The sequence below is a fragment of the Plecotus auritus genome (assembly GCF_963455305.1).
Source record: "Plecotus auritus genome assembly, chromosome: 9".
Taxonomy (NCBI): Eukaryota; Metazoa; Chordata; class Mammalia; order Chiroptera; family Vespertilionidae; genus Plecotus; species Plecotus auritus.
This window is the reverse complement of record NC_137783.1, coordinates 59,213,869-59,240,398: the sequence shown is the minus strand read 5'-3', so window position 1 is coordinate 59,240,398 and position 26,530 is coordinate 59,213,869. Positions and strand designations below refer to the sequence as shown.

At 49.8% G+C, this 26,530-nt stretch overlaps 1 protein-coding gene across 5 annotated transcripts in view; it reads left to right on the top strand.

Annotated features, from left to right (window-relative positions):
* Positions 1-26,530, top strand: part of CHAT (choline O-acetyltransferase) — a 61,398-nt gene that overhangs the window by 24,480 nt on the left and 10,388 nt on the right. For all 5 annotated transcript variants that reach the window (XM_080641136.1, XM_080641137.1, XM_080641138.1 and 2 more), the window contains exons 8-11: positions 17,768-17,937; positions 20,394-20,494; positions 21,394-21,519; positions 23,852-23,974. In XM_080641136.1, the coding sequence (XP_080497262.1) occupies positions 17,768-17,937; positions 20,394-20,494; positions 21,394-21,519; positions 23,852-23,974 (520 nt within the window). The remainder of the gene's footprint in view (positions 1-17,767; positions 17,938-20,393; positions 20,495-21,393; positions 21,520-23,851; positions 23,975-26,530) is intronic.

Sequence of the window (26,530 nt, the reverse complement as noted above, 5' to 3'; positions counted from 1 at the left end):
AGTGTGGTTCATGGTTTGGGGGATGTCATTGACACAATTCATGTTGCAATGGGGATAACAGACTGTGTGAACCAAACCGTCATGAGTATGGTCAGAAGGTTGGATGCTTGAAACTGAGACTTCAGGAGGTGTCCCTGGTACTGAATTCCCAGATGTGATTATAGGAGTGGGGACTGATGTTGGACTGCCACAGTTGGGAGGTTGAGAGTCTGAGAGAAGAGGATGTGAGCTGGGTTATCCACATGGACATTGAAACTACTGGGACAGTGATTGGAGTAGTGATGGGGAGGAGGAAGCTGAACCAGGAGCCCAGATCTGCACGATGCTGAGTTGTGAGAAGGTCGGTGGAAAATAGCAACTAAGGGAGTGTTGGTTGTGATGCGAAGATAAAAGTCTAGCAGGTGCAACTCCAAAGGGAAGCGGGGGGAGGAGTCATTTAGGAGTGGGAACAGGGAGAACTTAAGTCACCTACCTGACCTGGCCCTTGGGTACATGAGTCTCAAGGAAAAGAGTCTTTGAAAGGGCACAGGGATGTGTAACCCTCAGGGGATACCACTTTCAGTTGAGGCAGAAGGTGAACAGAGAATGTGTTCAGAAGAAGTTAATGATGCAAGGGGTCCAGCCATCCCTAGTCAGGCATCATGAAGTGTTCAGGAAGGAGGAAAGGAAGGGCAACAGACCCAGGAACAGTGGTTGTCATTGCAAACAATACTCTCAAATTCTTAACTTCTGGGAAGCTATTCTCTCCTAGTTCCAGACATGCCTGTCTGGTGGTTATGGGGATGGGGACATCTTTCCAGCCCATAGCGGTATCACAATTAACACCATGGGATGGGTGCTTTTCAGGTCATCTCTGCTGAAGGTCCAAGGTCTCCACCTCCCTTCCAAGAAATGGGCACGAGGCCTACGCTCAGATGAAATCTGCCCTTAAATTATCATCGGGTCAACTGAGGCCTAGTGAGGCAATTGATTCCATTAACCCTCTCTCCTCAACAAAAGAGGTGGTCCACCTACCCCAGGCAGGCTGGCTTCCTCTGTGAGGTCCCAGGTTCCTCAACCCAACCTCCCTGCTATGCCACTGAGATGGTGGAGGTCACAGAGGTCCAGTAACACCACTGTGGCACAGCCCACAAGCAGTGGGGCCAGATGTCTGCTATGAAGACAAGCCTCCCTATGTGCCCAGTGTCCCCACACCTCCACTGCCCCTCACACAGCGCTTCTCATACAGCGCTCACTGAGAACCTGGTGCAGGACATGTGTATGTATTGTCATCTCCATTGGCAGCCTGGTCATCCACAGCCAATGCTGAGAGCCCTCCTGGGAGAGTCAAAGCTACCAGCCCTACCAGGACCATCACTGGTTTTTATCGGGGAGACTGGAATAAGCAGGATTATTAGGACACAAGTAGACAGGATAAAACCAAGGAAGTATCTCCAAAAGGAGTCCGAGGGCATTTGTGGGCCTTACCCCTCTGCCTGTCCTAGCCCAGGAGGGCTTCCTGTGCCAACTAGGACTTGAGGCTTATGCCAACTGCCATCCTCGTGACTGGGGCTGGCCGATGACATCAGGGTTCTCTGGCTAGTGCCTTAAAACACACACACACACACACACACACACACACACACACACACACCCCAGATTCCTCAGGCCCAGTGCTTTCCCAGTAGGACAGGTGGAGGCCCGGGATCTCCATTTTTAAGCACCACCTGGTGCAGCAAGGTTGGGACACCATTGTTAGTGGCCTCTGTGCATAGCAGTCCCCCTTGATGTTGGGCCCTGTCCTGGGCACTTTGTTGCTTTAGGTCTTCATTTATAGCCCTGAGGGGAATTTCATCCTTAAGGAATGGAGGAGGCTGTGTCTCCCACGGGTTGAGGGAACCCCAGCCTTAGCCTTAGAGGTGTCAGCTGCAGAGCTGGGCCTAATCCAGCAACAGGGCTTGGCAGGCGCCCATAATTTAGGGACCCCAGGAGGGCTGTTCATGTCCTCTCAGGACCTCCCACCCCAGCGAGCTGTGGCTTTCTGAACCCAGAAGGAGCCAACACTGTTATCCTGGTCTGGAAATTTAATTATACATTCGGCCCTGAGTCTGGAAGACTACAGTGCTTGTCAATTTATAGGAAAAGGATAGCCAGCTCAGAGAGCCCCCACCCACCCCACTCCAGCCTGCTAGCTTTCATGGGTGCTGCTGTGGAGATCCTGCCAACAGGCTTGGAGGCAGATGCCTCCATTTACACAGTCCCGTAAATATTTATCCCCAGCAGCCAATCAGAGCTGGGACACTGCTTTCAAGGAGGGAGCTGACAGAAGGCGGCTGCCTCAGCAGAAGGCCTCGGTCACAGTTTACAACCACCACTCAGAATGGGGCGTTTGGCTATTTAAATATTGTCAACCAGAGATAAGCAAGTCTGCTGATTTTAAAACCAATTACACATTAGCAGCCTCTGATTTAATTGGCCCAGAAATACCACCTGGGCTCTTGAGGCTGAATGCTGTTTTCCCTCTTGCAGGGAGGTGAGGCTTGATCCAGTGCTCCCTCCCATAGAGGACACATGAAGGCCAGAGCATCCACACAAGAAGAGGCACGTGGTCCAGGGCAAAAGGGCTGGCCTTGACCCGGTATCCCTGTTGTGCCCTGGAATCCGGCTCCCTAGGCTAGGACATGAGGACGGCAGACCTCCCTGTGGCTAGGCTCATGGCGATGCAGAGGGCCTGCAAGCAGTGGTCTGGTGCCTGGCACACAGAGGATGTTCACTAAGTGATAAGTTTTATTAGATTTGGGGAATACTCTGGGGACACAGCCTCTCTGGAAAGATCTGGTGAGCTGAAAATCGGCACCTGTTGAATGGGCACTGTCCATGCAGCAGTGACGGTGGCCTGTGGCCACAGACTGAATGGTCTGTACTCCTTGCCTGGAACCCTAACCCTCATTAACTCTGGGATGCTCTCCTGCTTTTCTCAGGCCCACCACATACCACACGCCCCGTGTGCATAGGTTATAGACACCTCTCTTTCATTTTCCCCTGGTGGCCATGCCCTCACTTCCATGAAATCGTGGGCAGCACAGTGGTATTTGGGGTATAAGGCAGCTGGGAGGTGGTTTGGGTATCTCCTGCTTTTCTTTACTCACCACCCCTCCCCTGATTCCAGAAGTATGGTAGCACTTTACATCTGCCTTTGTGGGAAGCGTGGTTAGCACACAGAGGAAGAAGCAATTCTTGGCTCTTGAGTTCTGTTTTTTAAATTAAATTACTGTAAACATATTTGGGGGTAATTGTAGGTGCATATGCACTTGTAAGAAATAATCTTGACTCTCCCCTTGCTAACATCTCGCCAAACTCTAGTACAACATCACAACCAGGATGTCACCACTGAGATAGTTAAAATACAGGACTTCTCCATCCCTTTATAGCCACACCCACTTCCTCCTGCCCCCATCCTTCTTAACCCCTGGCAACCACTAATCTGTATTATTTCAAGGATGTTATATAAATGGAATTATATAGTATGAATCTTCTAAGGTTGGCCTCCCCCCCCCACCCAACACCCCACTCAGCATAATTCTCTAGAGCTTCATCTACGGTGTTGCATGTGTCAGAAGTTCATTCCTTTCATGTAGTCCATCGCACACCTGCATCATGACAGGTGATGTAGCCATTCACCCATTGAAGGACGTTTGATTTTTTTCTCTTCATTGTGGCTATCCTATCTAATAAAAGAGTAATATGCAAATTAACCCTCACTCCGCTACACCCACAAGCCACTCCCACAAGCCACGCCCATCAGCCAATCGGGAGTGAATATGCAAATAAACCCAACCAAGATGGCTACAGCTACAGAGAGCAGGAGGGAGGCTTGGGTTTCCCTGGCAATGGAGGAAGCCAAGCTTTCTGCCTGCCATTGCCGGCCTAGGCCTCCACTCAAGGCTACAAAGTTTCAATGATAGAAGATACATAAAACCAAACAGAAATGGCAGCAGCCACAGAGCTGGAAAGAGCAGGAGGCTAGGGTTGCCCACGGCGATGGAGGAAGCCAAGCTTTCCACACACCCTGGCCAGCCCAGGCCTCCGCTTAAGGCTACAAAGTTTCAATTATAGAAGATACATAAATCCCAAAAGAAATGGCTGCCGCCATGGAGCAAGCAGAAGGCTTGGCTCCGCTCCAGGCTACAAAGTTTCAATTGTAGAAGATAAATAAACCCCAGATACCAGGGCCTCCACTTGGGTTGCCGGGGGGCATGGCCGGCCTGCAAACCACCACAGGTGCCTCACCCAGGCCGCCCCACACCCCAAGGGAACCCCCACCCTGATCCGGGACACCCTTCAGGGCAAACCAGCTGGCCCCCACCCATGCACCAGGCCTCTATCCTATCTAATAAATGAGTAATATGCAGATTGACCATCACTCCAACACACAAGATGGCTGCCCCCATGTGGTCAAAGATCCTGCCCCCATGTGGACACAAGATGGCCACCGGGATCGGGCCTAAATGGGCAGTCAGACATCCCTCAAGGGGTCCCAGATTGGAGAGAGTGCAGGCTGGGCTGAGGGACACCCCCCCCCCCATGCACGAATTTCGTGCACCAGGCCTCTAGTTACAGATAAAGCTACTATGAACATATATGTATAGGTTTTTGTGTAATTATAATTTTCATTTCAGGAAAAATGCCCAGAAATGAAATTGCTAGGTCATTTTGATATCTGCATCTTTAGCTTTTTGAAGAGACTATATTCCCATCAACAATGTCTGAGCAATCTACTTTATATGCATCCTCATCAGCATTTGGTTTGTCACTATTTTTTATTTTAGTCATTCTGATAGGTCTGTATTGATATCTTACTATAGTTTTAATTTACATTTCTCTTTATGATTGATGGTGCTGAATATCTCTCTTCACCTGCTAATTTGCCATCTGTATATCCTTTTTGATGGAATAGTTGCTGTTTGGGTTTTTGTATTGTTTTTCGTTGTTCTGTGAGTTCTAAGAGTTGTTCATGTTCTTTACTAGCCCTTTATTGGATACGTAGTTTTATATTTCCTCCCAAACTGTAGCTAATCTTCTCACCTTCCTAATAGGATGTTTCACTGAATAAATGTTTTAGTTTTGATAAGAAGTCCAACTTATCAAATTTCCTTTTTATGGATTCTCCATTTGGTGTCAAGTTTAAGAATTCTTTGCCTAGCCTTAGGTCCCAAAGATTATCTTTTTAATTTTTTTCTGAAAGTTTTAAAATATTACATTGTACATTTAAATTGATGATCCATTTTGAATTGGTTTTTTATAAGGTGTGAGATTTATGTCCAGGATTTTTATTTATGCATTTATTTATTTTTGCCTATCGGTGTCCAATTGCTCTAGCAACATTTGTTGAAAAAGCCCTCCTTCCTCCTTTACTTTTACACCTTTGTCAAAATCAGTTGGGCATATTTATGTGGGTCTATTTGCAGGTTTTCTATTCTTGTTCATTGGTCTATGTGTTGATCTCTTTGCCAATTCCACACATGCTTGGTTATGTAGCTGTATAATGTCTTGAAATTGGGTATACTGATTTCTCCAACTTTATTCTTTTTCAAAATTGTTTTAGCTATTCTAGCTCCTTTGCCTTTTCACACAGACTTTAGAAAATCTTGTCTATACATACAAAAAGTCTTGCAGGGATTTTGATGGGAGCTGTGTTGAACCTATATATAAATTTTGGAGAATTGACATCTTTGCTGTGCTGTCTTCTGATGCCTGAACACAGTGTATCTCTCCATTTACTTAGACCTTTTTGATTTATTTCATCAGTGTTTTGTAGTTTCAGCACACAACTCCTGTACCTTTTTGCTTGATTTACACAGAAGTGTTTCATTTGTTTTGCATGATAGTAAATGGTGTTGTATTTTTAATTTTGGTGTTCATGTGTTTGCTACTGGGATACAGAAATACAATTGATTGCCATATGTTATTTTATACTAGTGGCCCGGTGCACGAAATTCGTGCATGGGGGGGCAGGTTCCCCTCAGCCCAGCCTGCACCCCCTCCAATCGGGGACCCCTTGGGGGATGTTCGACCACCGGTTTAGGCCTGATCCCACAGATATCGGGCCTAAACCAGCGGTCAGACATCCCTCTCGCAATCTGGGACTGCTGGCTCCTAATTGTTTACCTGCCTGCCTGCCTGATTGCCCCTAACTGCCTCTGCCTACCTGCCTGATTGCCCCTAACCCCTCTGCATGCCTGCCTGATTGCCCCTAACCTCTCTGCCTGCCTGCCTGATTGCCCCTAACCTCTCTGCCTGCCTGCCTGATCACCCCTAACTGCCCTCCCCAACAGGCCTGATCTCACCCCCAACCCCCCTTCCCTGCCAGCCTGGTTGCCCCAAGTGCCCTCCCCTGCTGGCCTGATCTTGCCCCCAACTGCCCTCCCCTGCTGGCCTGATTTCACCCCCAACACCCCTCCTCTGCCAGCCTGATCTCACCCCTAACTTCTCTCCCCTGCTGGCCTGATTGCCCCTAACTGTCTCTGCTTGCCTGATTGCCCCTAACTGCCCTCCCCTGCTGGCCTGATCTCGCCCCCAGCTGCCCTCCCCTGACAGCCTGATCTCATCCCCAATGGCTCTCCACTGCCAGCCTGATCTCGCCCCCAACTGACCTCCCCTGACAGCCTGATCTTGCCCCCAACTGCCCTCCCCTGCTGGCCTGATTGCCCCTAACAGCCTCTGCCTTGGCCCCCACCACCATGGCTTTGTCTGGAAGGAAGTCGGATGTCTGGAAGATGGCCAGTCAACCCGGTCTAATTAGCATATTACCCTTTTAGTAGTATAGATAGATTATATAGGATAGGATTGCTTAAATGGGGAGGGGAGGAGCCTTTTTCATTAGGAGGAGATGCTCTTGGCAGACAAAAATACATAATATTTTTATGATAGCCAGCCATATGCACTATGCTGCCAAACTGGTCATTAAAAAATTGAACCGCTTTCTTATACCTTACACCAAACAGCCGTTGCCCTTAAAACCCCTCCTCAACCCCCACCTTAGGTCCTGCCTTTGCAGTTCACCCATATTAGGTTCTGATTGGTCAGTTTCTATGCCAGTCAGCGTCAAAAGCTCCGCCTCCTAGGCAGCCATTGGCTCCTCACAGTTGACCCAGATTTGGTTCTGATTGGTCAGTTTCTATGCCAGTCAACATCTCGAGGCCTATCAACAGGCCTGATCAGAGAGGCAGGGCTGATCAGCAGCCCCAGCAGAGGCCTGAGAGAAAGAGAGATGTGGCTGCTGGCCAGGCCCCAAGTGAAAGAGAGAGGCAAGGGCTGATCAACAGCTGCCACGGAGGCTACAGATCAGATCCTGCTTTTCTCTCCAGGCCTCTCTTTGGGCCTGATCCGCAGCCCCCTCAGCAGTCAGTGCTGAGTCCGGGCTCCCGCAGCTGCGGCAGTCAGTGCTAGGTCACCATGGCAACGCAGAAGTGACTTCCGGTTGATTGAGCCTTTAGTTGTTTTGGATGTTACAGACCCTGGGTTTTTATTTATTAGGATCCTGCAAACTTGTTGAACTCATTTATTAGTTCTAGGAGAGTTGGTTGTTGTTTTTTTGTTTGTTTGTTTTTTTGTAGATCCCCTGGGATTTTCTACATAAACAACCATGTTGTGAAAATAGGGGCAGTTTTTTTCCTTTCTGATCTGTATTTCTTCTATCCCTTTTCTTGACTTGTTGCACTGGTCAGAGCACCTGGTACTATGTGGAACAGCATTGGCAAGACTGGGTGGTATCTTTTCTTGTTCCCGATTTAGGCAAAAAGCATGTAATCTTTCACTTTTAAATATGATGTTAGCTATAGGCTGTTTTGTAGATGGTTTTTATGAAGTTGAGGAAGTTCCCATCTATTCCTAGTTTTCTGAGATTTCATCATGAGTAGATGTTGAATTCTGTCAAATACTTTCACTGCATCAATTGATATAATGAATTTTTTTTTGTAGTCTGTTAATATGATGGATTACATTGATGGGTTTTCTTGTATCTCTGAAATAAGGCCCACTTAATCATGGAACATAACTCTTTTTATATGATGCTTAATTCCATTTGTTTATGTATTGCTTACTATTTTCGTATCTATATTCGTTAGGATTACTGGTCTATAGTTTTGTGTGTGTGTGTGTGTGTGTGTGTGTGTGTGTGTGTGTGTGTGTGTGTGTCGCTTTGTCTGTTTTGGTGTTAGGGTAACACTGGGTTCATTAACTGAATTGGGAAGTGTTTTCTCCTCTTATAATATCTGAATAAATTGTGTATACTTGTGTTAAGTCTTCCTTAAATGTTTGGTAGAATTCTCCAGTGCAACTGAAATTTTCTTTTTTTGGAAGTTTTAAAATTACAAATTCAATTTCCTTAATAGTTATAGAATTATCCAATTTTTATATTTTATGTTTGGTGTATTATAATAGTTGATACTTTTGAAGGGATTGGTCCATTTCAGTTAAATTGTCAAATTTATGTCTGTAGAGTTGTTCATAGTATTTCCTGATTATCCTTTGATGTGTGCAAGGTCTATAATGATAGCTGTTTCATCCTGATGTTGTGTCTTTTCTCTCTTGGATTTTGTTGTTGTTGTTAGACTTGCTAGAGATTTGATTGATCTTTTAAAGGAACCAGCTTTCTTTTCATTGATTTTCTATTTTTTGTTTGTTTTGTTTTCAATCTCATTGACTTCCTTCCTCCCGCTTGCCTTGTGTTTATTTTGTCTTCTTTTCCTGGGTTCTTGAGGTGAGAGCTTATATTATTCATTTGAGACTTGTCTTCTTTTCTAATGTCAGCATTTGTGCTGTACATTTTTTTCTCAGCAATGCTTTAGCTGTGCTCACAAATTTTGATATGGTGCATTTTTATTTTCATTATTTCCATTTTCAGAACATTTTCCTTTAAGACTTCTTCTTTGACCCATGGGAGTTTTCTTGAGTATTTAAATATTTGAAACTTTTCCTGATACTTATTCCTACTTTGATTCCAGTGGTCAGAGAACACATTTTGTAAGATTTCAATTCTTTTCAGTTTGTTAAGGGTGTTTTATGGCTTAGAATATGGTCTATGCTGGCATATGTGTTCCATGGGAACGTGAAAAGAAAGTGCATTCTGCTGTTGGTGTGTGGAGTGTTCTGTAAATGTCAATTAGATCCTGACGATTGATTGTGCTGTTGAGTTTTTCTGTGTACTTGCTGACTTCCTATCTAGTTTTATATCAGTTATCAAGACAGGGGTGCTGAAGCCTCCAAATGCAATTGTGGGTTTGTCTGTTTCTCCCTTCAGTTCTATCAGTTTTTGCTCCACATGTTTTATCTTGTTTTGTGGTATGTTTAGTATATACACATTTAGAATTATTATGTCTTCTTGGTATTGTTTGTTTTACATGTAATGTCTATGGTAATTTTCTTTTCTCCTAAGTTTATTTTATCTGATGTTAATATAGCCACTCCTGCTTTTTTTAAATTAATGTTTGCTTGATATACCTTTTTTCATTTTTGTTTATTTTTACTTGCAACCAACCTATAGAATTATATTTGGTATGAGTTTCTTGTAGGTAGCATATATCTGGGACATGTTTTTAATCTACATTGTCAATATCTGTCAGTGTAATTATTGATATTCTGGGGTTTAATTCTGCCATTTTTTTCTCTTTTTCAGTTCTTGCTTTCTTTTTCTTGCCTTCCTATGGGTTACTTGAACATTTTTTAGAATTCAATTTAAATTTATCTGCAAAGTTTTCAGTGAATCTGTTTGTATAGCTTCTTCTGGTGATTTCTTTTTTTTTAAATATACTTTATTGATTTTTTACAGAAAGGAAGGGAGAGGGATAGAGAGTTAGAAACATAGATGAGAGAGAAACATCGATCAGCTGCCTTCTGCACACCCCCTACTGGGGATGTGCCCGCAACCAAGGTACATGCCCTTGACCAGAATCGAACCTGGGACCTTTCAGTCTGTAGGCCGATGCTCTATTCACTGAGCCAAACCGGTTAGGGCTGGTGATTTCTATAGGTATTACATGATTTATCATAATCTACTTCTGTTAAAATTTTGCTACTTCTAGTGAAGTGTAGAAGGTTTACCACCCTTTACATCTCTTTACTCTTCTCTGTTTATAATATAATTGTCTTAAATATTTTCTCTAATATAAATTTAAAACCACACCAGGCAGTGTTATAATTTTTGCTTCAACAGTGAAATATAATTGAAAAAACTCAAAAAGAAAATGAAAATTTGTTTATAAGATTGCTGGAGACAAATTCTCTTCGAGTTTTCTTACCTGAGAATGTTTTGATTTCCCTTTATTCCTGGAGGATATTTTGCTGGACATAGAATTCTGGGGTGACAGTCCTTTTCCTTTAGCACAGAGAAAGGTCACACCACCTCCAGCCAGCCATAAGGCTTCTGATGAGAAATATGCCGCAATTTCTATTGCTTTTATATTTCTGCATAGGCAAAGTGTCATTTCTCTCTCTCTCTCTCTCTTTCTCTCTCTCTCTCTCTCTCTCTTCTCAACTTTCTTTTCTTTGTCTTTAGTTTTCAGGAGTTGGACTAATACTATGCCATGGTGTGCATTTCTTTGAACTTATTCTGTTTGAGATTAGCTGAGCTCCTTCAATCTTTAGGTTTATGTCTTTTGCCCAAGTTGGGGAGTTTCTAGCCATTATTTCTATTAGTGAGATCCTAATCTTTCCTGCCCTGTGAGATCTTTTGTTTCACAGATCCCTTAGGCTCTGTTCTTTGTCTTAATAGTCTATTTTCTCTCTGTCAAATTGGCTAATTTCTATTGTTTTATCTCCAAGTTCACTGATTTTTTTTCTTGCCCACTACATTCTGCTGTTGAGCCCATCAACTGGCCTTTTTATATTGGCTCTTATATTTCTTAGTTCTAAAATTATCATTTTTTTATCTTTTAAAAATTTTATTGAATTTATTGAGGTGACATTGGTTAATAAAATTATACAGGATTCAAGTGTACAGTTCTGTAATACACCATATGTATATTGTATTGTGTGTTCAGTGCCCCAAGTCAAGTCTCCTTCCATCACCATTTGTCCTCCCTTAACCCTCTCCTACCTGGTCCTGTTATTGCACCGGAGCCTGGTGATGTAGTGAGAAGCTGCAGAGAGGAGGGCATTCTATAATCTTACGATTAAATCTCAGTCTTTTAATGGGCCTATGTCTCCTCTGGGCTCCCTCTCTGAGCTGTGCACATAGATCTCACCCTAAACTGGAAAACTGTTGCTATTTTATTTTAAAAATTTCAGCTTTATTGAGGTATCACTGACAAATTAGATCCTGGTGACTGGTGCGGGGAGTAAGTTACTATATAAAGTTTTCTGTCTTGCAAGTCTGTCTCTTACCTGGTCCTTTGGCTAAAGAGAGCAGGCTTTTATCAGGTTGCTGTTGTGTTTGTTTATTTTTTTTGTCCACTCTTGTTTGTGTTTTTATGTTGCTGGCTACTTCAGCTCCAAGTCTGAAGTTTTCTAGAACAGAAAACCTAAAGATTCAGTGGCTTGAACAACAGGCATTTATTTCTCACAGTTTTGGAGGCTAGACGTACAAGATCAAGGTGTTGGTAAGGTTAGTTTCTCCTGAGGCCACTCTCTCTGGCTTCCAGATGATTACCATCTCAGTGCATCCTCCCATGGCCTTTACTCTTTGCAAATACATCCCTGGTCTCTTCCTCTTCTTATAAAGACAACAGACATATTGGTTTAGGGCTCCACCCCCTTATTATTTCATTTAACCTTAATGAACTCTTTAAAGGCCCTGTCTCAAAATACAGTCACATTGGGGGTAGGGTTTCAATATATAAATTCGAGGGCAGATGGAGGGGACATAATTCAGTCCATAACAGCCAGGGAACCCACTATTATATGTTCCTTGTGTCCTGAGGTTCTTAGTCATTCTGATTTCCTCTTTCCATTCTTTCAGAGTCTTCTATGTTTGTTTTAAATATAGTGGGAGCACCCTGGCCAGTTTGGCTCAGTGGATAGAGCGTCGGCCTGTGGACTGAAAGGTCCCAGGTTCGATTCCGGTCAAGGGCATGTACCTTGGTTGCGGGCACATCCCCAGTAGGAGGTGTGCAGGAGGCAGCTGACCGATGTTTCTCTCTCATCGATGTTTCTAACTCTCTATCCCTCTCCTTTCCTCTCTGTAAAAAAAAATCAATAATATATATATATATATATATATATATATATATATATATATATAGTGGGAGGAGTAGGGAAAAGTCCATTTTTTCTCCTTAGAAGTGGAAGTCCCTCCTTCTTGAGCTTTCTAAAGAGCCCTTGTAACTCAAGTCAAAGCAGTTCTGATTTGCAAAGACCAAGTTTAATTGTGCAAGAGATACATTTCTTAGAATTCTCATAACCTCTGGGGATGGGGAGCATAAAGATTACCCCATAAGCCATAGAGTAGACAAGTTTATGGCATGTGTGATGGCAGATTTCCTCTCGAGGGAGGTACAATCCCTTCATCTGAGGAGGAAGGATGCTCAGATGGGGTTCACAATGGTTTAGAAGCTATAAGCATCTGAGGAGGTGCTAGGTGCCTCCATCTCCCTAGACCATATGAAGCTGACCCAGGCCAGCTTCCCAGAGCAAACAAGTGTCTCAGCAAAGGCTGTGTGTGTGTGTGTGTGTGTGTGTGTGTGTGTGTGTGTACAGCACCTGAGAGTTCTACAGACTTCCAAAGGCAGAGGTGCTGTGCTGTTTTCTCTTTGCTCACCTTAATCACAGTCTGTAAGCTTTCCACCACTAACAGAAGCTCCAGGGCCCTCCAAGACCCTGGTGGCCTCTGGAATTTCTGCATCACCAAATCTGTCAACTCCCCCTGGGTGGGTGGCAGAACAAGCTCCTCCTATTACTCAACTCCAACTTCTCACTATTAAGCAGGGGCTCCTTGAGGAAGATTGATTTACCGAATTAAATGAGCCTCCATGTGCTCAATGACGATGTCACAAGACAAACGGCCCCTGCCGTGTGCCTCCAGTCCTCGGCTCCACATTTCCATCACATTTGAGCCAGAGTCATGGTGGATGAGTTTGGCTATAGTTTATTTTCTGCCTGACACGATAAACTTGTCAGCGTTTGACCGATCAACTCCTTGTATGCAGGGAGTTCATTTGCAAGGCCACCTGGCATCCCCATTCGGCTGTTCTGCTCCCATTTCACTCTGTCTAATGAGCCAGGACCTGGTTCCTGTTGGTTGGCGCTGAGCTCCAGGGCCCTGCACAACCAGCATGCCAGGAGTGATGGCTCAGCTCTCCCAGGAGCCCCCCTCTCCTGTCTGGAAGAGGGCAGGGCACTGATGCCTGGGAAGCTATCCTTTTTTCCTGCCCAGCTGGGAAGGAGTATGCCAAGCCTCCACTTTCCTACTCAGAGGCTTTGTCAAGCCTGCTCCCTATCCTCTGGCTGGACTCCTGTGGGGTTCCTGGGGAGCTGCAGCCTTCCCATGCCACCTTGACCTTGGAGTTGTTCCTAGGGAAACTTTGGTGTGGGCAGACACCAAACCTGGGTTCTCAGAGCTCACTGAGACATGGCCAACTGGTCCAAGGTGGAGAGCATTGGGGCTGCTCATGGCCCTTGTCTGGCTCCAGGCCCATGCCCTTCCCAAGGGCCCTTCTCAAGCTGTTGGCAACCTAGACTCTCTCAGACCACATCAGCCTCTGCCCAGACCTGCCAGTGGCTCCCTGCTGTGCTAGATGAAGCCCATATTCCCAATGCTGCTATTCAGTCCTTGATGATCTGCTCCCGCCTTGGCATTAGGTGTGGATCAAGGGCAGCTCCCTTCATTTCCTGGGTGACCTCAGGTAAGACATGCAGCTCCTCTGGGCCTCACTGTGAGTGGGGATGATAGCAGTGCCTGTTCAATAATCACCTATATGAGAGCTTCGATTGATGCCTGGCACATAGCAGGAGCTCAGCAGGGTTAGCTAACAGCACCACTGTACTGTGTCCTGCCAGCCTCACCTATACCCTGCACGCCTTCAACCACAACCTGTTCCCTGCCTCCCAGCCCTCGGAGCCTGTTCTCGTATTGTTGTCCCCTTCCTGACAAGCTTCTCCCTTCTTCTCTGTGTATCTGAATCTGCCCCAGGCCTCCCCAAGCTCTGAAGTCATTATCCAGCCTGGGAGCCCAAAGGAACCCCCAGAATAGCACATGGTGCAGGACCAGACAACATGGTAACTGTTCAGGACACCTACTGGAGCAGAGACGGTAGAGCCTGGAGCTTTGCAAAGCATCATGAATCCCTTCCAATCTCCTTCCCACTCCTCACTCCCTGGTGAAGCTCCATGCCCCACAAGGTAGTGGTTTTCTGACCCTCCAGCAGCCATGGCCTTTCCTGTTGGCCAGCTAGGCTCCTCTGGGCTCCCTCTCTGAGCTGTGCACATAGATCTCACCCTTACCTGCCCATACATATCAAGTCCATTGCCAGCCATAGACATTGCCTGCCTGAGCTTGGGGCCCAGACTGCACCCTCTGCAAGCTCATAGATGGAGGGAGGGGGCCAGATTAGGGCTTCTGGGGATGGACTGGCAGTGCCTGCTTGAGGCATGGATGTCTGGGGATAGGATGCACTGTAGGGTCATGTGCTGTGTGGTAGTAGACAGTTGTGTAGAGGGAATTGGACCAGCCCTGGCTCAGGTGCTGTGTAAGGCTGGCCTGGTGACAGAGCCTGGGTTCCTCATCTGCACTGAGCAGGTGGCGCCAGGTGCGAGGAGTCCTGGAAGACAGGAACTCTGTCTGGGCTTCTCCCCCGTGCCCAGACACAGGGCCAGCACTGTTAGAGGACTGGGAGCTTGAGAGGGTTCTACAAGCATGGCTTTGATAGGCAGCCTGGGAGAAGGGGACAGCCTGTGCAGTGGTGAGGGGATATGTGTGCACAGGGGTCCAGGGAGTGGCATGAGGCAGGTATGCGGTGCATGCAAAGAGCAAGGGGAGTTGAGCCCTGAGGGCAGCAGAGGCTAGCTCTGGACCCAGGAGTTGTGTTTAGAAGTTTGGATTCTACCTGGCGGGCAGGAGGAGCTGTTTCAGGTTGAAGGGGTGACACGGTGACTCCACCACACTTAAGGAGCAGAGGGAAGGCAGGGCCACCGGTCTCATTTATCTTTAGCTCCTCAGCTTTGTGTTCAGGAGATTGAGGAGGAGAGCCTGAGGCCATGTGGAAGGTGATGAGTCATCCTAGCCCCATAGAGAACAAGGGGCATCCTGAAAATACGGTGCTCCCCAAACCCTCATTATTCTAGGAGGCAGGGTGGATGGCAGAGAATGGCTGGTCACCCTTCTTCCCAGAGTGGAAGTTCTACTCTAGGTGATGGCTCCTTCCCCCAGAATTTTCAAAAAGTGGGAGGGAGGGGATGGTTAGAGACTGGAAACGCCTTTCACAGGAAGACATGTGGAAACTTCTCATGAACCTGGAGGAACCACCTGGACAGGATAGGGAACAGCACAGGTAGCCTTAGCATCGCGTGCCCAGCAGGTGTTGAGCAGACCCAGGGAGAGCCTCAGGGATTACCTCACTCGAGGCCCACAGCACCAGCAGGGGGAACTTGCCACAAGCCTGAGAGGGAGCAGCCCAGAGAGGCTAGGTCAAGGCCAAGGTAAGGGGGAGCAGACAGGACCTCACCTAGGACCACTCCAAGGCCCAGCTGGACAGAAGAAAAGACAGGCACATTCTTGATGTGGTCCTCCACTGGCTTCATTGGCCGTGCGTGGACTCAGCCTCCCACTGCCTGGGGACAGTGCTGTGTGCTGGCTGCGACCCACAGGCAGGACCGGGCTGGTGAGTAGAGCCTGCGAGGAGACCTCGAGCCTGAGAGTGGGAGCTGCGTCTGCTCCCACACGTTCCCTTCAGGAGGCCATTCCAGGTGACTGTGAGTTGGTGGGCATAATTCTTGGCTTGAGGCTCTGGAAGAAGAGAAGGCTCCAAAGTTGGGCCCTGAAAGGGGGAGTCCCAACTCAGCAGGATCCCAGTGGGGAAGGGAAGGCACAGGAGCCGAGAGTGCAAGTGGCTGCACGTGCAGAGGGCTGTGCACCTGGGCTCAGAACCAAGGGGCACAGGAGAGGGGAGGCCAGCGGTCAGAACCAGTGGGAGGAGGGGGGACTTAAATGTCATCTTGGAGCCCCCCATATTCCACAGAGAGAATAGCCTTCCAGACAAGCACCTTGAATTTAAATACCTGCAGAACCCAGGGGTCTGTATTATGAGCAAAACCTGTGCAAAGCAAGGATGCATCTTCTCAGCTGCAGCTAATTCCTGCAATGTAAAAATGTGAACCCAATGCACAAGACCATGCACGTTAGGTTAAATATGGCCACAGGTGACAGAAAACCCACAATAACAGTGGTTTAAAAAATACAGGGGCCTTTCTCACTTTCATGTGTGCTGGAAGTGACCAGCGCTGACTCAGGCGGCTGGGGCTCTTCCATCTCGTTACGAGGGCGTGGCTAGATGGAGGCTAGAGCTCCAGTGATTACACCTGTGTTCTGGGCAGCAGGATGGAGGAAGGCAGGAAGAAGAGCAAAGAGCACATGTCAGTCATCTCTAAGGAGGTTTCTTAGAAGCTGTCTGATAGTGCTTATAGACCTTGCTGGGAGGACTCAGACACATGGTTACCCTAGCGGTAAGGGGGGCTGGGCAGTGCAGCTGTACATCTGGTTGCTGCTGTGCCGAGCTGAAGACCAGGTGTCCTGCGGCTGAAGGCAGCATGGACATTGCAATATGCAGCCAGCAATCACATACTTGCTGCCCGTCTGCCTCAAACACCACCCCACCTTCCCTGCAGGCAGTCTCCTGGGACTTGGGGTGGTGATGGTAGCTCTCATTCTGGCACAGCAGCCAGTCCGGAAGGCTGGCTCTCTGGGTGATGTGCCCCTCTCCAGCGGTCCTGGTGCCACACCCTGTGTGGGTGGCGGAGAGGGACACAGCCGCCACCAGGAAGACTCCTGACTGGAGAAGGGCCAGGGCAGACCAGCCCTTGTCCCCGGGCAGGCTTTGTGGTGGAGGAAGCTGCCGGCAGCCCATCTGGCTGGCCTAGCTCTGCTCTGGGAGGAACCCCATGCCCAGTGTCCCCGGTGAGGGTTCCAGCTCCCTTGGCAACAGGCCTCCTGCACAACTCGGTGGCTTTTAATCTGTTTGTCGTGATGAGTCCATTGGCCTGAAAGGGCCCCATGGGCTCATCTGGTCACAGGTTTAGGGCAGCCTGGCCCTTCCATCTGCTTCTGCAGCTGCAGAGGGGGCAGTCGGGGGGGAGGGGGTGTGGGCAGGAGAGCAGTACCCTGGCTCTCTTACTTCTGACTTCCATGTGAAACAAACTAATTTTAAAATTCTGGAAACTAATGTTTGAAAAGCATAATTCAGGACAAATAAATATGCCTGTGTGGCAGATTGGGGTTGTAGTGTGGAACAAGGTGCTGTGGATGGGGAATTGGCGCTGTGGATGGGGGCATTGGAATTGCATAGAGTCTAGTGTCCATGGAGAAGGCTCTGCACCAGCTCCTTTCACTTAGACAGGCAGAGCAGTGGCCACACATCTGGAGGTAGAACTGGCCACAGCTGGAGGGAATCTCAGGCTAGTACAGAAGCTCAGACAGTCAGGCTGACTTCACAACCCACCCACTGGGATAGGGGAGGGGTCAGGACTGGCTCCAGATCTGGGTGTCTGGGTGTGTGTCTGCCTGTGGAGTATGAGGTGGTACAGAGGGGGCACCAGGCCCCAAGTGGGACAGGTGATAAGTCCTTGCTTGCCTGCCCTGCAGACTCCACCAACCGGGACTCGCTGGACATGATCGAGCGCTGCATCTGCCTAGTGTGCCTGGACGCCCCGGGGAGCTTGGAGCTCAGTGATACCAACAGGGCGCTCCAACTCCTTCATGGCGGAGGCTGCAGCAAGAATGGGGCGAACCGCTGGTATGACAAGTCCCTGCAGGTGAGCCGCCCCTGCCACATGGCCAGTGACCTGAGCCAGCGCTGTTCACATGGGGCAGACCTGCTCGCTGGCCACTGCTGACCAGGACTCTGCATGCGGGGCCCAGGGAGCTGAAGGGGTTGGAGATGTGGCCTTGGTGTCAGGCCTGGACTGGCCAGGACTCTTTAGGAGCAGGTGGCCAAACCCCACTCAAGCTCAGTAACCTTCCTGCAGCCTGTGCCATGCCGGGTCCTCTGGGTCGGCCCTGGGCTCACTCCCCATCTCCCACCACACACTGTAAGGTGTCGGTCTGCCAGGGCCCCCACTAAACAAGTCCTCAACACGTTCAGTAAGAATCACATCTGACGCCCAGAGATGTTCAGCGTTTCTGAGTTTCTGTCACCTTGGCCTGGCCATTGGACACACCTCCTTCATCCCTGGGAGGTAGGGCAGCCCAGCATCTCCACAGAGGAAAAATCAAAATAAAATGAAGCAATTCATTTTTTTTTTTTTTCATTCGTATGACGTTAGCTCAGAAACAAGGCACTCACCTTGGCCTGGAGAAAACACTCATGCAGATGGGGGGAGGGGCGGTTGGCCCACTCATTCCTGTTCTTACATCCTTTTTGCCCCAGCATGCCCATCCTAAATCTAATCTTGCTTGTTTTTAAAGCCACCACACTGTCACAGTGACCTAATTAAATAGTAGAACGATCTCTAGCTTCACATAGTGAGCATTTAGGCTCATTTTGTCCTCCTCTGCCCTGCATTCCGCAGCTACCCTTTTCGTGGGGGTGCATATTGCTGCTGCTACTTCTGACGCGTCCTCGCTGCTGCGCTGGCTGTGTCAGCCTTCACAGCGATGCTAATGGCTTACCTTCCATGGAGCAGCGGTGGGAGGGAAATGATATAATGGATGTACAGGACATGAAGCAGAGTCAGGCTTGGTAGCAGTTGTTAAAAGGCACTGTTTGCCTGCCTTTCTTTTAGTGGCAGGAACAGAAAAACATCAATGTGTGAGTGGGCACCGTCCTCCCCTCCCTGCCTCATGAGGGGACTGTACCCACCTCTGCATTCTGTTCGAAGGTGGAACAGGTTACCAGGCGAGCTGGAGAAGCCCCGCTGGTTTCATGGACAGGAACTGGAAGGACAGAGAGCATTCCTGGGACAGAAGGCAGGGGCACTGGGGGAGGCGCGAGAAAAGGGAGGAGCTTTGAGAGATTCTCTATGCCATAGAGTCTAGCAGCCATGGGCAAACTACGGCCCACGGGCCGGATCCGGCTGTTCTATCCAGTTCTCTTGCTCTCCCCTCTGCTCCTTTACTTTGAATTTATATTAGTTCACACAAACACTCCATCCGTGCTTTTGTTCCGGCCCTCCGGTCCAGTTTAAGAACCCATTGTGACCCTCGAGTCAAAAAGTTTGCCCACCTCTGGATAGGAAGTTTGAAGAATGGGAGTGAAGATTTGGTCAGCTGACAGCTGTGGGCCCCTGGGGGAGAGTAGAGACAGTGGCCTCGGTGTGTGCTGTGTGCTGTGTGCCCGGCAGGGTTCAGTAGCTCATTCGCTCGTCTGGTGGGTTACAGCTGGTAGGCTAGTGTCTCCTGAGTGTGGCTGTGCGGGCTGAGCTGCAGGTGGCCCTGCTTTAGTTGGGTTATGCTTTTCTCCCAGTATTTTTGTGCAGAGTATGTCCCTTTTCCATGTCAGCTGACTACAGCCTTTGTAAGATCATGAAAAATCCTAAGTAATCTGCCCAGTTCCCATGGTCCTTCCATGTGCCTTCTCTGGAGCCCTCATATCAGTGCTGCGAGCCAGCCTTGTCGGAGGCATGTCAGCCAAGAGCAGACTGAAGCCAGAGGAGATGCCCGTGGGCCTCTCCCCGCCGCGGCCCCAGCCAGAGTGGAATCGGGTCCCTGAAACACCTTTTCCTCGCTCCTATCGAGGGAGGTTTGATTTCTCCCTAGGAATCTGTGTGCTGTCCATATTCGAGTGTTATCTTTCACTCGGTCATCCAACAAAATCATTGAGCACCTACCATGGAGTAGTAGACACTGGTCTAGATCCTGGGAATAAAACCAGTGGTGCCCAAACACACAGGGGCCACCAGGCACCCCTCACACAGTATAGTACAAGACGGTGGCCCTGCCACCCCCTGTGAAGGGGGCTCAGGGCTCACAGACGCTGAGGGAACGGGCCCACGACTGACAGAGAGTGTGCCCAGCTGTTCAGGAGTCACTGGGACCCTGGGCTGCGCCTGCCCTGCCCAGAGCATTTCTGGGAGGGGGAGGGCGTGCAGGCCAGTGCTGAGTGTGATGCCCACAGTCTCGGGCCCTGGCAGCTGCGTGCTGTGTTCTTTTCGGGTGATAAGGGCCTCAAGAAGAGATCCCCTCCGGTGGCCAGGGGCCCCGGCCTGGAGCCGAAGGGCAGGTTTGAAACGCTGACTCCCAGAGGCCTGCTCACATCTCTTCCTACTTGCAGTTTGTGGTGGGCAGGGACGGCATCTGCGGTGTGGTGTGCGAGCACTCCCCGTTCGACGGCATCGTCCTGGTGCAGTGCGTGGAGCACCTCCTCAAGCACATGTGAGTCTGGAGGGCAGGACCCCCCAGCAGCCCGGCAGCCACGCCAGACTGCCCAGTGGTCAAGCGGCCCACGAAACCGGGTGGCCACAGGGGGGCTGCGTAAGCCTGAAAAGTGTCTCAGCAAAATTGGATTTGCAAACCAGCTTGAAAGGGACATTTTACACTTTACTAGCCATGGACAGAAGGGGCCATCCAGGCAACAGCAGGTTTAGGGCAGTTAGGAAGAGGTGTGGCAACTCTTAGCTAATAAGAAACATCTTCTTCAGCCCAGGGAGGCCCCCATCCACCCTACTGTGTGCCCCGAGTCCCGGATGGGCGGACTGAAGACCCAGCATGGAGGGAAGGGCTGTAGCTACACCTCCTGCCGTCCATCGGCTGGGCTGCCCTCCCTAGCTTTCGAGCTGGTCAGACTAAGGGCTTCGCTGGCCTTTAAACATACCGCGTTCCTGCTCCATTTACGACTTTGCTCATTCTCTCCTTCTAGAACCTTCTCCCTGAATCTAAATTCTAAACCTCTTCCATGATGTGGGAGCTCTTTAGGGTCACTGTAAACCCAACCAACCCTTGCAAACAGAACAGCACAGTTTGCTTCAATTTATATCTAAATGTTTTATAATTGTTAGTGGTATATGTAGTTGAACAGGAAAGTGCAAAATAATAATAATAATAATAATAATAATAATAATAATAATAATTGGCTTTGGAGTCGGGTGGAACTGGAGGGACCCTGGTCTGCCACTTGCTAGTTTGGGTGGCCTCTGAGCCTCACTCTTCCTCAGGGCAGTGGTGGGGGCAGCTCCTGCCCACTGACCCTCCAGCCGCTGGGAGGGCTGCAGAGGCCCCGAAGCTGCTGCCCGCAGCCCCAGCACAGGCTGCAAGAGGTCCCTCTTTGCCTGCAGGATGAGCAGCAAGAAGCTGGTCCGAGCTGACTCCATCAGTGAGCTGCCGGCCCCCCGGAGGCTGAGGTGGAAATGCTCCCCCGTAATTCAAGGCTTCTTAGCTTCCTCAGCAGAAAAACTTCAACGGTAAGGAAAAGCCCGATTCCTGTGGGGTGATGCTCTGGGAGTTACCCCGTGTCCTCCTTCCTGTCCTGGCTGCTGAGCACCCTGAAGGGTTCCAGGGACCCCGCTCCTCCGCCCCCCACCCCACATGGAAATGTAGGCAAAGTAAAGGGGAGTCATAACTCGGGGGAAATGACCTTGCTGAAGGATCCATCATTTCCATAAAATGCAAATGTGCAGCTATTTTTTTTCAAGGGTTCCACCTGACTGAGCAGAGTCGAGGCGGGGACACCATCCTGTTGGAGGAGTAGTAAATAACTGGTTTGAATAGTTCATTTGAATCCCAGCTACTTCCATTTGCTTGAATTTACACTGCAACTTGATAAGGGAACTTCTATTCCCAAGGGCTGTTCAGGCCCTAATGTAGTCTATGCCAGGCCTGTGCTAAGACTCTGAGGACACAGAGGTACTGTGCCAGGGGCCTGCCCTCAGTACTCCAGTGGAGGAAGCGGACCCCCCAGCAAAGATGTGTGATGCAGCAACCTAAACCCACAGAGGACACAGGAGCCGGATTCTGCCAGGATGCTGAGGGAAGGCTTTGCAAGATGGGTCTGGAAGGATGGAGAAGAGTTTGTATTGTAGGCAGCTGGGGAAGTGGTGGGTTCATTAAAGATCCAGCAAGTGAGAGAATGGCCAGAGGTGGGAGCCACATTGTCAAGAGCTCCCCGCTCCTCACGTCACAGGCCTGGATGCTGTGAGGAGCCCTGGAGGACTTTGTGCATGGGTTTCAGAGAGCCAGGGAGAAGCCTTGGGAATAGGGTAGGTGAGCTGGATAGAGTGTGGCTGGGCTCGGAGGCTGAGGGTTAGGGAGGCCAAGTTAGTTCACTGGGAGCTGCTGGGGAGGTTGGCTGGCCTTCGTGGAGGAAGGGCATTCGCTGTTCATCTATAAGGTGGTGCTGATATCTCAACCTTGGGCAGCCGTGTGGGGGATAAGCAGAGCACCAGGAGGGTGAGCTGGTTGCTGAGCCCTGGGAAAGGGGAGGAGCATGCTCACTTTTAGGGGTTTGAGCAGGCCCGCTGGATCTTGAGGCCCCCAGCTGCTTTCTGGAGGACCTGGAGAAGCCAGAGAGGCCTGTAGGTGGGGAAACAGGAGGGTCCTGAGCTGCACACGGAAAAGGGTGGGGTCCGAGTGGGCAGAGTCTGGGCAAAAGTTTTCCAGGGGGCTGTGGTGACCGTGAGCTCAGCCTGTGTGGGGCTGGTGAGTCAACAGGCCAGATGTTCCCATGGGAACGGGCTCTCTGCGTTCTGAGTTCCCAGACCTGGCATGGCCCCACCGAGAGCTGAGGCCACGTGCGGCAGGAGAAACAGTTCCGGGGAGCAGGCAGGGAGTGCCAAGTCCAGAGGGAGCGAGTGTGAGTGGGGCCAAGGTTGCCCCCAGGGCTCTGCTGGCACATGGCTGCTGGGTGTGTCGTGTGGACCTTGCTGGGCACTGCTCCAGTGGGCAGTTAGCACAGATCCCAAGCTCATTATGAAGGAAGAGATTGGTCATTAATGGGCAGCAGGAAGGGAGAGACCTGTGGCCACTATTGGGGGGCAGAAAGGGAGAGACCTGTGGCCACTATTGGCGGGAAGGAATGGAGAGACCTGTGGCAACTATTGGGGGGCAGGAAGGGAGAGGCCAGTGCTCAGGGTTCAGTGTAGACTCAGGGAACCTTCCTGCTACTCTGACAATGACTCACGGGCATCAAGGGCCTGGGTGTGGCATGGAGCGGTAGCAGCAGCTTCTGGGTAAAATGGATTTTTATTCACTGGCAGGCAGCCTTTGCTGCGGTGAAAGTGACCCCAGGCACTTCCCAAAGTGCAACAGGGGTAAGTCTCAGAGAGGAGTGCTACGCGCCACCATCTGAAAAATGGGCTTTTCCCTGGACAAAGAAGGTTTGCGGATCTGGTAGAATGGCCAGGATGCCAAAGGAATTCATAGGGAAGCTGGACACACCTTCCCAAACAGGTCAAATGAATGGCCTCTCTCAGCCTTACTTCTGCAGAGCTGCTAAGATTTTGTTTGTTGGCAGTGTTCTCCCTGCCATGCAAATGCCTCTCCTGCCCCAAGTCCCTCCCTACAGCCAGGCCCATCTCCCTCGAGCCAGGCAGGCCACCATCCACCCAGCCAAGCTCCCGCCTTCAGTTAAGAGTGACCCTAGTCCAGCATTCCCTGTGCCATGCTCCATTCCTGCAGGGCAGGCACCATCCTGGACCTCAGAGTGCTGGCACAGAGCAGGCTCAAGAGACTTGGTTAGACTCGGATGTGTGCATTCTATTTTGCATGAAGTCAAAGCATCTTTTCTTTTTTCCTCAGAGTAGTAAAGAATCTCGACTTTGTTGTTTATAAGTTTGACAACTACGGGAAAACGTTCATTAAACAGCAGAAATGCAGCCCCGACGCCTTTATTCAGGTGGCCCTCCAGCTGGCCTTCTACAGGTGAGCGGAGCCGCCCGGGTGGCTGACAAGCTGCTCTGACGCCAGAGTCTAGAAATGCCCAGAGGGAGGAAGACCTCTGTGGGCTGGAAGGTGGGTGGAGGGCAGTGCGGCATGCTTGGAAGGAGGTGCCGCCTAACAGGGTTTCAAGGTATAAAACCTTCTCAGGAGGGAGAAGGCTGTACCAGTCAGGCAGGTGCCTGAGCCACGGCCAGGGGCACAGAGCACAAAGGCAGGAATGAGCTAACCAAGGCCAGGCCGGCGGTGGGGACATCGGATTGAGAAGGTGCACCTCCTCCTGAGCTCATCCAGTCCACCTGGTCCCTGTAGCTGCAGCACAACCTCCCCTGTTTTTCTGGCCTCAGTAGTGAAATAGAACTAGCATCCCTCAATGGGTCAGGTCAAAGATTTAGGACTCATCCTTGATTCGTCTCTGTCTCTCGTCCCCCACCAAGTCAGTTATTTTCCATGTGTCTCTTTGCCCTTCACCTCCACCCCCCTCCACCTCCATTGGCCCCTCCTGAGCCCCTGCCATCTCATGCTTGGCCAACCGCAGCATGCTCCCCAGGGCCTCTGCCTCCCAACCACTGTCGCCTAGATCCTATCGTCATAAAGCGTGACATTGGAAATACGCAAATCAGATGCTCATTTACCACCTTGAACCTTCCCAGTGGCTTCCCACAGAGTCCAGGCTTAGAAAGCTCCTGTGAGCTGCCTCACCGGGGGTCCTTCCCCAAGCTCTCCCATCTCTGGACCTTTGCTCTGGCTGCGTCTCTGCCAATTCACCTGTCACCACCACTCTTCTCCTGCCAGCTCCTTCCCACTACTCAGGGCCTCACGTGACCCCTTATCTAAAGCATGCCCCTCAGGCCCCTTGCCACCCAGTCCTCTGTCAGACCATTGTGTCTCTTTTCCTTCTGTGGCATGTGATTCATGTGAACTACCTTGTCCATTGACTTGCTTTGTTTTCTAGACTGTCCCTCCCAAGCATGACACTCTGGGTACCTTGCACACCTGGCACAGAGTAGGCAACAGGCACTGAATCGAACGTGAGAAGACACAATGTGTCAGCTAGGGGTGGCATGGCCAGGTCTGTGATTTAGGAAATCCTCTATAGTGGTAGGGAGTGAGGGCTGAAGGCAGAGTGTAGAGGCTAAAACTAACATGCAAAGTAGATCTTCCTCAAGATTGGGCTGGCTCCAGGGCTCAGGGCTCCAGGGGCGACAGCTCATAGGCTGGCATGACGGCAAATAGCAGTCGTCCACCAGATCTGCTTTCGGTTTGCAACGTCCAGGGAACACGAAGTGACCTTGTCTAAAGCTGAGCAAAGCAGTCTCGGCAATGAGCAGGCAGCACATGTGGATCCTAGTGTCCTCTGGGGCCATGACTCCTGGGGGAGGGAGCAGCCCCTCTGAGCATCTGTCTTCTTAACTCATTGGGAAAGTCCGGTGTCCCCCCACATTGCTGGGACACAGACCTCGTCACCCACATTGCCGGGACACAGACCTCGTCACCCACATTGCCGGGACACAGACTTTGTCACCATAGAACTGCGGCAGGACCCGTGTCTGAAACTGTAGTCAGTGTCATTCTGCTATTCACATAGCAACTGGCTGAAATGGGCAGTGAGGCCAAGGTCCTGCTGGAGCCATGACTGCCCCCACCCCTCAGTGAGTACTTCAGAGCTTCAGATCCAAAGCCAAGAGGAACCTACACAGAGCACCCTCTCCTCATGCGATCGTTGCTGTCACTGGACCTGGGCAGGAATGAACGTGGCCAGAGGCTCAGGGGCTTATGAATAGCTAAAACATGGAGAACATTCTTCAGAGTCTAAGCTTTAACGAATTAAAAAACAAAAAAAATCTGCTCCTAGATTCAGTAAGTACCTGGAAGCTGCCTCCATTGAGGTTGACCAGTACCCAGCCAACGAGGGGACATGGAGATACAGGGACTGAGCTCCCTGCCAGTGTCTTGGGGAATGAGATAGAAGGGTCATGGAAGTGTATTCACTTGTTCAAGCAAACAGAGCCAAGCACTGTGCCCAGTAGTAGTTGGCCTTCCGCCCTCCTGGAGGCCACCCAACGTGGGAGAGATGTACCCTGAGGAGGCCGAGACCCAGGACCGTGGCTTGCGGTGACTTTGGGCTGTCACTGCTCTTCTTCTCAGTTCTGTGTCTTTCCCTTCCCCAACCCCCAAACCAAGGACTTGACTGACTGGTAAAGAAAGGTGTGTGTCAGCCAGGTCCGCAAGCGCAAACCTAGGGTGCTGGTTCATGCCTAAGGAAGAGAGGGCCCCTGGCTGTTGGGGGGAGTGGCCTGCTGTCCTGTCCTGTCCAGAGGAGAGGCGCACCCAGGGGTGCCCAGGGGTCTGTTGGGAGCCCAGGTGCTTCTGGACTTTACACCCATGACCACTGAGGCCCCTTCCTGCCTCCATCCATAGTTTATGCGTGAATTGTTTTAAATAAAACAGGATTCTCTCGGGGGCGTAAATGATTAATTACACAATTATTCTATTCTGTGCTATTAATCAAAGATTCATCAGGTCTTGCAGAAAATTCTA